Source organism: Pomacea canaliculata, linkage group LG9, assembly GCF_003073045.1.
Source record: "Pomacea canaliculata isolate SZHN2017 linkage group LG9, ASM307304v1, whole genome shotgun sequence".
NCBI lineage: Eukaryota > Metazoa > Mollusca > Gastropoda > Architaenioglossa > Ampullariidae > Pomacea > Pomacea canaliculata.
In genome coordinates this window covers 18,681,653-18,693,834 of record NC_037598.1, presented here as the reverse complement: position 1 = coordinate 18,693,834, position 12,182 = coordinate 18,681,653, and the positions used below count along the sequence as shown (strand labels likewise).

At 41.9% G+C, this 12,182-nt stretch overlaps 1 protein-coding gene and 1 long non-coding RNA gene across 2 annotated transcripts; both read right to left on the bottom strand.

Annotated features, from left to right (window-relative positions):
• Window positions 1-825: 825 nt before the first annotated feature.
• LOC112572069 lies at window positions 826-6,829 on the bottom strand. Its single transcript, XM_025251592.1, has 4 exons — window positions 6,735-6,829; window positions 2,006-2,251; window positions 1,428-1,624; window positions 826-1,278 (listed from the first exon to the last, which is right to left on the bottom strand). The coding sequence occupies exons 1-4, from the start codon at window positions 6,799-6,801 to the stop codon at window positions 1,102-1,104; spliced, it is 687 nt and encodes a 228-aa protein (XP_025107377.1). The 5' UTR covers window positions 6,802-6,829; the 3' UTR covers window positions 826-1,101.
• Window positions 5,315-6,057, bottom strand: LOC112572070. Its single transcript, XR_003100936.1, has 2 exons — window positions 5,858-6,057; window positions 5,315-5,710 (listed from the first exon to the last, which is right to left on the bottom strand). It is a non-coding gene; the product is annotated as an uncharacterized LOC112572070 (long non-coding RNA).
• Window positions 6,830-12,182: the final 5,353 nt, after the last annotated feature.

Genomic DNA, 12,182 nt, shown 5'->3' with positions numbered 1-12,182 from the left:
AATTTCCTGCTCGCTCCTTCTCCGCGCTGAACCCATGTCGAGAAGCCGTGTAACAGTTGCGATATTTCGAGAACAAATTGAACCCACATGGAGGCTCAACCATGTCGCTAATGGTAACTACCAGGTTTTTTTTAATTTTTTTAAGTGACATCAACTTCGCCTCTACGGATGTACTTCTGACCTGGTGACACCGAGCCGTGGTTGTCATGGGTCAGTGATTTGAACAGGTTACTAATGCCATCAAGTCTGTGGTAGCCGCACCCGGATGTTATAGACCGCTCACAAGAATTTAAAACCCAGTTGCCTCTCTATGAGCAAACACAGTTGGTCAGAGGGATGACGAGGCCGAAAGTGTCTGTTATTGTAGTTTAAAAAAAATCGTTGATTTTTAAAACTAATTTTACGTGCTTTTAACATTATTGTTGTCAGCTGGTTATTTATATGTTTCAAAGCTGTTGACATTAGTCATGTGGAGACGTCTTTCGTGTGTTTTGTGTGTGTGTGTGTGTGTGTGAGGGAGAGAGAGAGAGAGAGAAAGAGAGAGATGACAATGTGTCCCAGTGCCTTCAGTCAGGACTCAGAAAATGACAGAAAAGTATAAGAGCACAGAGCTCTACCTACCTACCTTGTCCACACTCTGTACATTAACTTATTTCGTATCTTCTCCTGCTCACGTTTTTCTGTCATTGCTTTCGTTGTAACATTGCTCTTTGACGATAGGCACCTGTCACTATTTGGGTAACTTCTGTATTACTTAATTAACGAGGTATATTCTCTCAGATTTCTCCTCATGTCTCTCTACCTCGTCATTAACAATGTCTAACATGTTTTGTAAGAGTGTTTATTTAGTACGATCGGTTCTCTTGACCAGTGACAGCCAAGGACTAGACACGGTGAACCTTTTCCACGTCGTCTTTATTTGTTTATTTGTAAATAGTATCACGAAGTAGGTACAGCCAACGAAAGTGGAACAGTGTGACATCAAGTTCAGTCATTACCAAGTAATTAGCAATCTCTTAGCGCCTGGCGATCCTCCATCAAACAGTAAATCGTCTACACAGGTGAAAAGAAAGAATTTGCATCAAGCTTCCGGTTGTCAGGTCACACCAAGATTTCCACTAGCACCCCCGAAAGGCATCGGAAGAGGAGGTTGACTTTGTTGGTGACGTCATCCGGGTACAAACCGTCAGGACGACCTGAGCAGTCAAAGAACAAGCCGCCATGCTCCTTTGGTATTTCATACAGGCTAGCACATCTCCCGAGGTTTGGCGAGAACAACTAGAACAACAACAGGGTTGTGAGCATTAAAAGCGAGGCATTTTTTTTGCAAGAAAAATATTTTCCCATAATTTCTTAATTAATTCGTTTATTATTAAATAATTAATTCGGGCTTTCTTTCATTAATTGTCTCAAAATTAATTCAGTACCTGATTCATTTGTAGTTCCTGATGTGGTGGGCAGGTACTGGTGTTGACGAGTCGCTGGTCCTCACAAACAATAAAGAACGGACTCCATTCTCGGTGTGTGAAGACGTTGGCGCCATCTTGCAGACCTTTGCAGCTCGGTGACCGCAGGTAGCAGGGCATGCAGTGACTCCTGATACACGTGTATCGAGTATACTCACCTGGGGACACAGCAACCACAGGTAGGCTTTACAAGACGAAAGGTCAGGGAATATTAATTTAGCGAAGATAAAGACAGAGTCCAATAGTAAGTGGTTCATCGTATCTAGGGCACTATGGTGTGATGGGCGGAGCACTGCCAGTAGTTTCTTCCACTGTTACCCATTCACCTGCCACAGGCAGGCCTCGAGCTAGTGCCCACATAAACAGACACTACGTACTTCTGAGCATTCCTCTTTATCGATAAATAAATAAATAAATCCAATCAATCCATCAATCCATCAATCCATCCGACACATAGGTCTATGATAATTGCGATGGACCTAGAAATAGACATTTGTTTCGTTCTTTCTGAATAATTTTTAAGATAATGTTGCTCTTACATTGGTCTACCGGTTTGAACTTGTCTCCACACTGCACTCGGTGGTAATCGTCACACTGCAAGGTAACCTCATTAAAATACTGAGGGTAGGGGCATTCGCTCAGGTAAAAATTGTGCGAGTCTGGGCCCACAAGTCCAGCGGGGTAGACACGGTTGGAGTCGGCACTGCAGTTGAAGTACTGGTGACAGTTGTCCGGGTGGGCGAACACTGCAGCGGGGTCCCTGGAGCATCTGGTGACCACGGACTCTGTAAACATGACACAACAGATGTAAGACACACTGATCCATCAACTGCAAAATAAACAGCACTCGGTCATTGAAGGTTTTAGGTATTTCCTATGTTTAGTTTCCTCCACAGTATACCAGCGTCTACATGCATCCTACAAACAACTTGAGAGACATGACAGAACTCCCACCTTGACATACATGACAGAACTCTGACATCGACAGACATGACAGAACTCTGACATTGACAGACATGACAACTCTGACGATGACAGACATGACAGAACTCTCACCTTGACAGTCAGCGATGCTAATGAAGGCAGCTCCGAGAAGGAGAAGAAGAAAAGACGACAGAAGAGACATCCTCAACCACAGCACAACCTTCTGACTTGCAATGCTGTAAAAATGTAGTTCTCTGAAAGATAATAAATGTTTCATCTCCATCTTAACCAGGTTACAACATTTACAGCTATTATTATTTTATATAAATGCTTGTAAACTCTCCCCCCAATAGTTGTCCTCTTGACGACCTACTCAGTCTCTGAGACCTCAGTGTTTACGCAGGTTGACCTTTCCATAATCAAACATCGGCGGTGAACTTTCCGCACAATGAATGGCTCCATGTTGCATGTGATAGAAATGTTTTGTTTTTACTTGTGCATAATGTCTTGCTTCATACAGTTATTCTGACAAGTGAAGGATCCATTGTATACTCACAACTTGGAGCCAACAGCGAGGAGAAGTCAGGTGTGGACAACAGGACAGGTGCGACTGGGAGCGACTGGTGTCGTCTGCTTTTATACTTACCTCAGTGAGGAACAGGACACTTTTAGTTTGGAAGCATACATCCGGATTCTTTAATTACAAGTTGTTCTATTTTTATATCTTTTAGCTTTTTTTCTCTCTGTTGTTTTCTTGTTTGATTTGTTCCAAAGGGGACTTCCGGCTTTTTCAAGAACGAAAAGCTTTGCACTTTTATCGTGACTGATCTTTAGCCGGATTTGCACTTGAGAAACGGAGTGGATTGAGAAGTTGATTACCGCCATTAAATAAAAAATAACAGGTAATCTCACGTGGTGACAACCTTCCATTGTATGCCTCGTGCTTTCTTTGAATGTTAAAGTTTGTAGACGCAGAGAAGAAAAGAATTAAAACGAGAAAAGTTCTTTAGAAAAAAAATTCGCCTTACTGGGAAATAGTCTTCCGTGTACTTCGTGAGATTTAAACCTGTGGCTGTGGCGGTGTCATTAAGGGTGTTGGTCGAATGAGGTGCAGATAATTTTTTTTCTGCTCATGTAGTCCCTCTCTTTGTCGAGTATGCCAATGGATGGGGGTTGTGGGTAGGTTTGTTTGTGGGTGTGTGGAGGGGTGTAGGGGTGATCTTCACTCTGTGTGTGTGAGGGTGGATATTCATATGACTAGAAGAGTGCAGGAAAACAATATTGCACCCCTCCAGGCATCATACAGACCAGACACAGTGCTTATTACGGGTGTCCTGCTAGCGAGGGCAACATCTTGTCACCAAGCGCCTCTACCCGCGGTCACAGTCTACACTGTTCTCACACTTTCTCCTGATATATTCTGGACACTGGAGCTTTACCACTCACTCCTTTAGTCTTATGATTGTCTAAAAATGTAGCTGCTCACAGCATAATCGACCATGAATAGACAACTTACCTTTTCATATTAACAAATAACATTTTTCTCGGCCACGTGTATCAGCCAGTCTCACCACCTGGAATATTTGCCGTCTGGCTCCAGGCCCTCGAGGCATCACGGATGTTTGCACACCTGTGCACTTGTTTGTTTGGTTGTTTTTTTAAGTATAGTTCCCACAGTTGTAGGTTTAAAAGCTAATACACATTAAATATTACTGTCATTCTCATATTAACGCATTAATCATTACTTATTTTTCTCAGCTTTACTCTTAAATGCTCGAGATGTGAGCATCAAAGATTAATCGTTCTTGCCTCTTGTACACAAGACGAAACATTTCTAGGAACTGTGTTATTCTTCCGTAAGATCATCTTCATTATTTTTCTGTTCTCTCTTTTCATTGTAAATTTTCTCTGCCTCTTTTGGTGGAAGTTTAATTCAGTTCTTCTTTATTCATCAGCTTCTGTCTTGCTTTTGTATTTTTGTCTCTTTGTTTTTCCTTCTGCTCTTCCCTTTTTTATTGCTTCGTTTTATGTAACAGTGTAATCTCTCTGACTAGAAAATATTTGTCATTTCACCAATAACTCTGTTTACTGTACTGACAGGGACAGACAAGTAATGTAAATGTAATGTAAATATCTGGCAGTCATCGCAAAACAAGTCTGTCGTCTTTGTCAGTTTTCTCTTTTCGGACAAACGTTTATTTGTAGCCAAAGGCAGAAGTGACTGGTAGTGCAGGTGGGAAACAAAACATCTCGGATCCATGTTTGTGTTTACCTCGGTCAAGTTTCGCTTCTCTTTATTCTTGTCCAGCTGTGTATAAAGTTTTCTACGAGACAGAAGTGCAAGCTGAGTGGGTGTATGTGTCCAGTGTCCATTCTGGCTCACCAGCTTTTGTTCCCCGACATACTGAGTTGATCGACAGTCACGGCTTCTGTTGTTGTTATTGTTGTTGTTATTATTAAAAATACGAAAAAAAAATAATAGCAGCTCCATCTGCGGAGAGATAGTTGCTGACAAAGGTAATATGTTCCTGTTCACTATGTACACTGCTGATTTCGACTGGTCGATATTTGGCTGCCTAGCAACAGACCTACGTGGCACTGAGGATATTTAGACAGCCGAGCCCTTGTTTGCTTTGTATTTACTGTCGCTTACTTACCTAAACTAGATGTGATATCGTATTTATATTAACACACAGAGCTCGAAATGTTATTTGAAGGAGTTTAATATTACATTTCGACACTTTTATTGCTTTTTTCCGAAAAGATAGACAAATGGAAATATCAGAAAAGACATTGTCATTTTAAAATTGCTTTTAATCTACTATTGTATGAATTGCTACACCATATATAAATACTAACATTCAAGTAAGAACACATTGTGTTCGAAAATAACGTTCAAGAAAATAAAAAATAAAAACAATGAATTTGTTTCATTTTAAGGTTTATTGCTTCTCTATTTCTGAAGTGTGTATCTTGCTACACTAGTCTGTAAATGTAAAGTGTCTGTTGTGAACAAGTCACGAGCTTCACGTGAAATATCGTCGTCAATAAACTCAAGATGCTATTTTTAGCTACTTATACTATTTCACGGAGACAAGAGTTGAACAAGACAATAATTTTGTGACGGATTGTTGTTTAGATGGACACAAATAAATTTCTTTTACTGTCTCCGAAGAACACCGAAAGAATATGCTTGGGTTACCGCAGACGTCATCGAGGTACAAAGCATCGGACCGACCCGTGCAGGTGAGGGAACAGCCGCCACGCTCCACTGGAATTTCATACAGACTTACACATCTCCCGAGGTCTGGCGAGAACAACTGCGAGAGAAAACATTTTTGACAATTTTAATGTTTTTAGATTTCATCAAACCTTCAAGCTTCTACAGACTATAACACCGTCCTGAATACATCTTCACTCCACCTTTTTTTGTCTTTCTTACGTTTCCGCACAGGTAAGCCACTTACCTGAAAAGTATCCAGTACTCTATCGCAGGTGCTGGTGTTGACAAGTCGATGGTCCTGACAAATGGCGAAGTACGGGGACCACTCCCTGCCCCTGTACACCCTCACCCCATCAGCCAGGCCCTTGCAGCTGGGTGCGAGCACGTTACATGGAGTCCCAACGGAACTTTGCCTCCCACGTGACTGGTAGCGAGAGTACTCACCTGGGGGCATGACGTCACAAGGCGTTTACAAGACAAAAAAAAAAAACACGAAAGAGTAGTCTCCACAATAAGAAGACCTAGAAGAAAGGAATAACAACAACAAGAAAGAGGGAAACGAATAGAAGCATAAAGATTTGGAGACGGACTCAGATAAAGGCGGATATGAAGAACATTATGAAAATATTATAACGGAGTTATAATGCAATATATCTATTACGAATGAGCTTTCTTTACCGTGACCTTTAACCCTCTATCAATAAAATGTTTTTTCTTACATGTGTCTAGAGGAACGAATTTCTGTCCGCACTGCACGTGTCGGTAATCGTCGCATCGCCAGGTGAGTTCGTTAAAAAGCTGTGGATAGGGGCATTCGCTCAGGTAGGCGTCTTGTGAGTCTGAATTAACACCTTGAGCAGTGTTCAGACGGTTTGAGTCCGCACTGCAGGTAAAGTACTGGTGACAGTTGTCCGGGTGGGCGAACACTCCAGTGGGGTCCCTGGAGCATTTGGTGACCTCTGCAGACAGAATGAAATGTTCTAAATGCTTTGCACCATCAACTTCAATTTAAATGACTGAAATTTTTCTTGTATTGAAGTTCTCCTTTTTGCTACAGTAACCACAGAAAATACAATGTTTGTTCCTACAAACAAGATTGAGGGACACGAAAGAACTCTGACCTTGTGCGAGAACGATGTGAATGAAGACAGCTCCGACGAGAAGAAGGAAAGACGATGGAAGAGACATCCTCGACCACACTACAACCTTTTGAACTGCAATGCTGTTAAAAAGATCGAAGTTTTGGGAAAGTAAATAAACAGCTTACCCCCATCTTAGGTTGACAACATAAATAGCTGTTAAAAGTTGTATACAAATTGTCCTCAACAGTTGCCCACAGACTGCACTTGAAATGTTGATGAGTCTACACAAGTTGAAGGCTTTTTTAAATTAGAGTTTGGCACTATAGCATGACTTCATTTGTTCTAACCTTTGTTTAACACTTTCCGTAATATTGTTTTTGTTTTTCTAACACAGGTATCTGACTACAGTCCTATGTTCTCGTCCTCAGCCCTCAGGTAATTATTTTAAACAATATTTACTCTGCCTTGTCTTGTCTGTAACATCGCTCTCACAATTTCTAGATGAAACCTTTCGGCAAGAGAGCCCCGTGTAAAGGTTTCCTAAAGTGAAAAAGCTTATTTCATAGTCACCTCTATTCAAACCGACTGATCTAGTGACCGAGGGCAGACAGTGTTGCAGTGAGCACAGCTCCCTCTTATACTCTGTTGCTAGGAGGAAGCCCGGAGTCTGGGAAACTGAAGTAGAATTACATTACTGGGAAATGTGTGTTGTTTTATGGGTGTGTGGGCCTCATTTTGTTTTTCGTGGCTTTCCTGCTATTTATAAATGAGAAATAGGAGAACGGGATGCTCTGTTATCAGATTAAATTTTATCCAATGACATCGTTAATAACTGTTCTTATATCGCTCTAGGTTCTGACACCCACACACACACAGACATGCAAGTCAATCTTTTAAGTAAAATTAATGATACAGTAGAGGCAGCTTTTAGTTGAGCTGGAAACTCTCTACCCTGCTGACACCTGTTGATGTTGGTTCAAACGAATCCACCCGCTAGAGCAGGTGGCTAGGGTTTCAGGATCCAAGCAGCGGCCACGGGTGGTTGCGTGGTTGGTGTTCAGTCTCTGTGCACCTCAGCTTTAGAATCCTCTCCTTTTTCACATCGGGTATCCTCCATCTCTCACCCCTCAAACCATTCGTCAACATACACTTTTGTATCCGTTACTTTTGATAAATCTCGTGTGCTGTTTTATTGCTCCTCACGAGACTGTGTGGGTGTTTGTCGGGTCGTTTGTGTACATACACGTATGTGTGCATACTTTTGTGAGTTTGTTTTAAAAGACTTCGCACGTGGCCATAGCTTATCTGACTGCTGTAAACTACTTTAACTATGTTGTTGTTGACAGTGTCCTTATTGCCTCCTACACATTTCCTTGCTGAGCTCATGTCCAACACACGTCTGTTGTTTCCCTCGTGAAAGCTGTTTCTGGTCTCCTTTTTGACAAGATGGAAACCTGCGCACTACATTTATCATGCAACTCACTTACACAAGCCAATAAGCAGCCAGTAAAAAGTGGATAAGTATCATCAAACAGAAAACTGTGACATCGTATAAGTTGAATGACACACCTATATAACAAATATTTTAAGGTCTCGTAGGTGCGCACGTCAAGGCTTGGTGCAACAAAATATGTCTACCTCCTGTTGCCCTCCTCTATACTCCACACTTTAATGTCAGTGTACATTCCTTGTTGGTAGCAAGTAAACCTGAGTTGACTGAAGTAAGCATACATTACATATTGACTGACTGATCAGTGATGTATCGATACATCCATCTTTAAATCCATGTCATTGACCAATAGTTGTTGTATCGATGCATCCAACTCGTATGTCCCGATCGCTATATCGATGCACCTGACCTGTGTTGATGCTTGACTGATCGATGATACATCGTTACACCAAACATCTTTTTCCCCGCCCATTCACCGATGAGTGACATCCAACATGTATCTTGGGTGGAACTGTAGGAGGAGAACCTGTACCAGAATACCCGACACCATGCCACGACAAAATAATTTCCTGCTCCCTCCTTCCACCCGTTGAACCCATGTCGAGAAGCCGTGTCACGGTTGCGATATTTCTAGAACAAATTGAACACACATGGAGGCTCTGTGTGAATAGTCTACTAGGGGTCCGCACGTGATCAGAGAAGTACAATCACTTGTCTCAGTGCCAACCCTCAAGTTCCCTATGACGGGGCTGTCCCGGTCACAAAGGGACACAGGAGTACGCAAGGACTCCCCTCCCAGAGCCCCTCCCACGCCGCCCACTCTCGCTCTGACATCATCTGGCCAAGCAACAGGAACTGATTATCCCTCCCTGTAGGTGTCGCCATCATCCATCAAGCGCTGAGCTGTTAGCGACCATTAGGCGCCATTCATCCTTGTCAGGAAACAGCCGCCGACACAGAGAGACAAAGCTGAGGACAGGACTGACAGCTGTCTCCGATTGAGTGCACGAGAGTTGGGTATGGTTAGACAGGCAGCTGGTGGGCTGTGTGGGCTGTGTGGGCTGTGGACTGTGTGGGCTGTGTGGACTGTGTGGGCTGTGTGGACTGTGGACTGTATGTGTGGTCTGTGTACATGTAGGCTGCTTGACGGTGTGGGCTGCTTGGACTGTTGACTGTCTGTGTGGGCTGTGTGGGCTGAGCTGTGTGGGCTGCGTGGACTGTGGACTGTGGTCTGTGTGGTCTGTGTGGTCTGTAAGGTCTGTGTGAGCTGTGTGGTCTGCGTGGACTGTGGACTGTGTGGTCTGTGTGAGCTGTGTGACTATGTGGGCTGCGTGGACTGTCGACTGTCTGTGTGGGCTGTGTTGTATGAGGGGGGGTAGAACGATTATGCTAGATTATTAGCTTATTAGCTGCTAACAAAACACCGACTAGAGCATTGTTGTTTATTTATGGGTACATTTATCTGTAATTTGATATTAATATATCTGTGTGTGAGTGCCTGAGCTTGAGAGGGACTAAGTATATGCCTGAGCAAGAGAGAGAAGAAGCTACAATAATTCCACAAAGCTGTTAGAGTAAGTTTGCCAGGTTTGCTTTATTGTGAGTGAAACAGTGTCAGTATGTACGCCGCAGATATAAATGGATTGGAAGACTGTTTAGCTTCAAGTGCTGAAGTGTTGTGATAATCATTAGACTGATATTGAAAGACATTCAGACCCAGTTCAGACCCAGGCAGGCAATAGACAGAGAGACAGCAATGGGACAGTAAGTGTGGCGCAGAAGGTAAGCAGTGGGCGTGTTCCTCTTGCGACATCATTATTATTGAAATGTAGTTTCACTGAACAGCATTAAACTATAATTGTGCTTTAGCAAATTTAAAAAAGACAAAGGAAAAAAAAAAGGTTTTGTCTCTGTCTCTAGAAAATGTCTAATTATAAACATAATTATGCCTCACAGACATCAAACAGTTGTTTAGCTGTGCTTTACACAAGAGCAGTGGTGACAGAGGACATCAGGGGCAGGCTGGGATTGTACAGGTTGTAAAAGTGTTGACACTGTAACAAAACTACAGCTTCATCACATAGACCAGGCTAATGTTTAGGTAGAGAAGTGTGTATGGTCCACAACAATGTAATAAAAAAACCCCAAAAAACAATGTAATAAATATCAAAATGACTCTTAAAAATGTTGCCCACCAGCGCTAGTTAACTTCAGACTATACTACCTTTAAAACCCACTCCTTGTGGGGCGACAGGTATGAGTAGGACGAGATCCCTGCAACTTTTGAGTACAGAATAAACAATAAGGTTGACTGTTAGGTTTGTTACCTCCAGAGTAAACAATAAGGTTGAGTATTGTTTTGCCTACAAATGAAACCCAGTCCCAGGTAGAACCTACCCCATCCCTGGTCGCCAGGGACATATATGTATGTAGGTGTGAACTTCATCATAGCAAACAAAAACTTCAAACATTGACAGTGACAGACTTTAATTGAATAACTGCCCTCTACACACATAAAATGCGAACACAGTTTACATCTACTATTTATTCTACATAAAATACCTACACTCTTTTGCATTCTTTTCTTATTTGTTAGAAATATTGTTGCTTAAAGACAAAGAGCTGTGAAAGTGAACAGAAACAATAAGCAATTAGCATCATCATTAAAACCTTCCTAATGTACTGCAACAAGTCTCTGTGGCTTTTATTTTAGTTTGTTGTATCTAACACATCATTATTATTTCCTGGGAACAGCACTGAGAAAAACTGACCTGTTTTGATGACCTATGTGTACCGGTGGGTCAGGGCCCGTCAGGTAACATAATAGTCACAGGTGAACACAAGATTAACCTGGGAATGTCTTCGTGTGAATGGCATGCAATCTCTGGTAAATATGTGTTCTTTTATTATATTTTCTTTTGTTTTATATAAATACAAGTTTACACAAATAAATAATGTAACTGTACATAAAGATGAACGGATATTTTTTCTCTTAAAAAAGTGTGTGCTAGAAAGAGATGGGGGGAGGGGAGATACAAAAAAAAAAGAAAGATCCGTTTAGGAAGGGGGGGGGGGGGACAGATTTCAGAGAAGGAATGCTTAAATTTCTTAGTAACTGTGAAAGAGGCTTTGAGGAGCATCCAAGCGGTATGATACATAGGGATTGTATTTATTATACGTAGAGCGAAGCAGACGAGGGACTAACCCAGATTCACTCAAGCCTGACGGAGGCTAAGACATTACAGGATGTGAAAATGTTGCCTCAGTATTTTTTTGTTTTGTTTTGTTAGGTCAGAGTTCAGAGTGGTGTGGCTGAAATGAATGAGTGAGAATTTCGTGCATATACACCATTCAAGCGAATGACACCAGTCAAAGGTCTTGTAAGGGGAAACAGGATCTCACCTGACAGGTACGGACGGGTAGGTGCGTGATTACTGGTTTTGTTGAGTAGCCGGCAAGTTCAGATGGCATTGCCTGCTTGCAATTAGGAGTAAACATATATTATTTACGACCCATTGACACCGAGTCCCTAAATACCTGATCTTTTATGAATTCAAGACACTGATGCGTGGGCTACAGATCCGGATGAGAGACACTCCGTGGACAAAAGATCACCCGGATATGACTGTAAAGGTATTTACTAGCGACCCACCTGACTCCGTGGGACCCACGCAATCAAAGTCTTTTTCTTTTTAGTTCAGGTGTATATAAGGTAGGTTAAAAGTGTCCCCACTTGTACAGTTGCCTTCGACCAACAAATCTTAATTTCCCAGACATCGGTTTGAAACTATGTGAGTATACATTTATCACAATTTTAGTTATAATTTTTTTTTATTTTTAGATTTTGTTGAAGGGAAGAAGAGAGTAAATGGCTCATAGTGGTAAAGTGATATGTAAACAATTAGTCAACCTCTTCCGCTACACAAACTAAAATTGCAGTGAGATGTTGCTTGAGAAAAAAGTAAGTTTCTGTCATATCTTCACTTAATTTATTTACACCGAATAATAGGATTTATAACTGGCGAGTAGGCAATGTC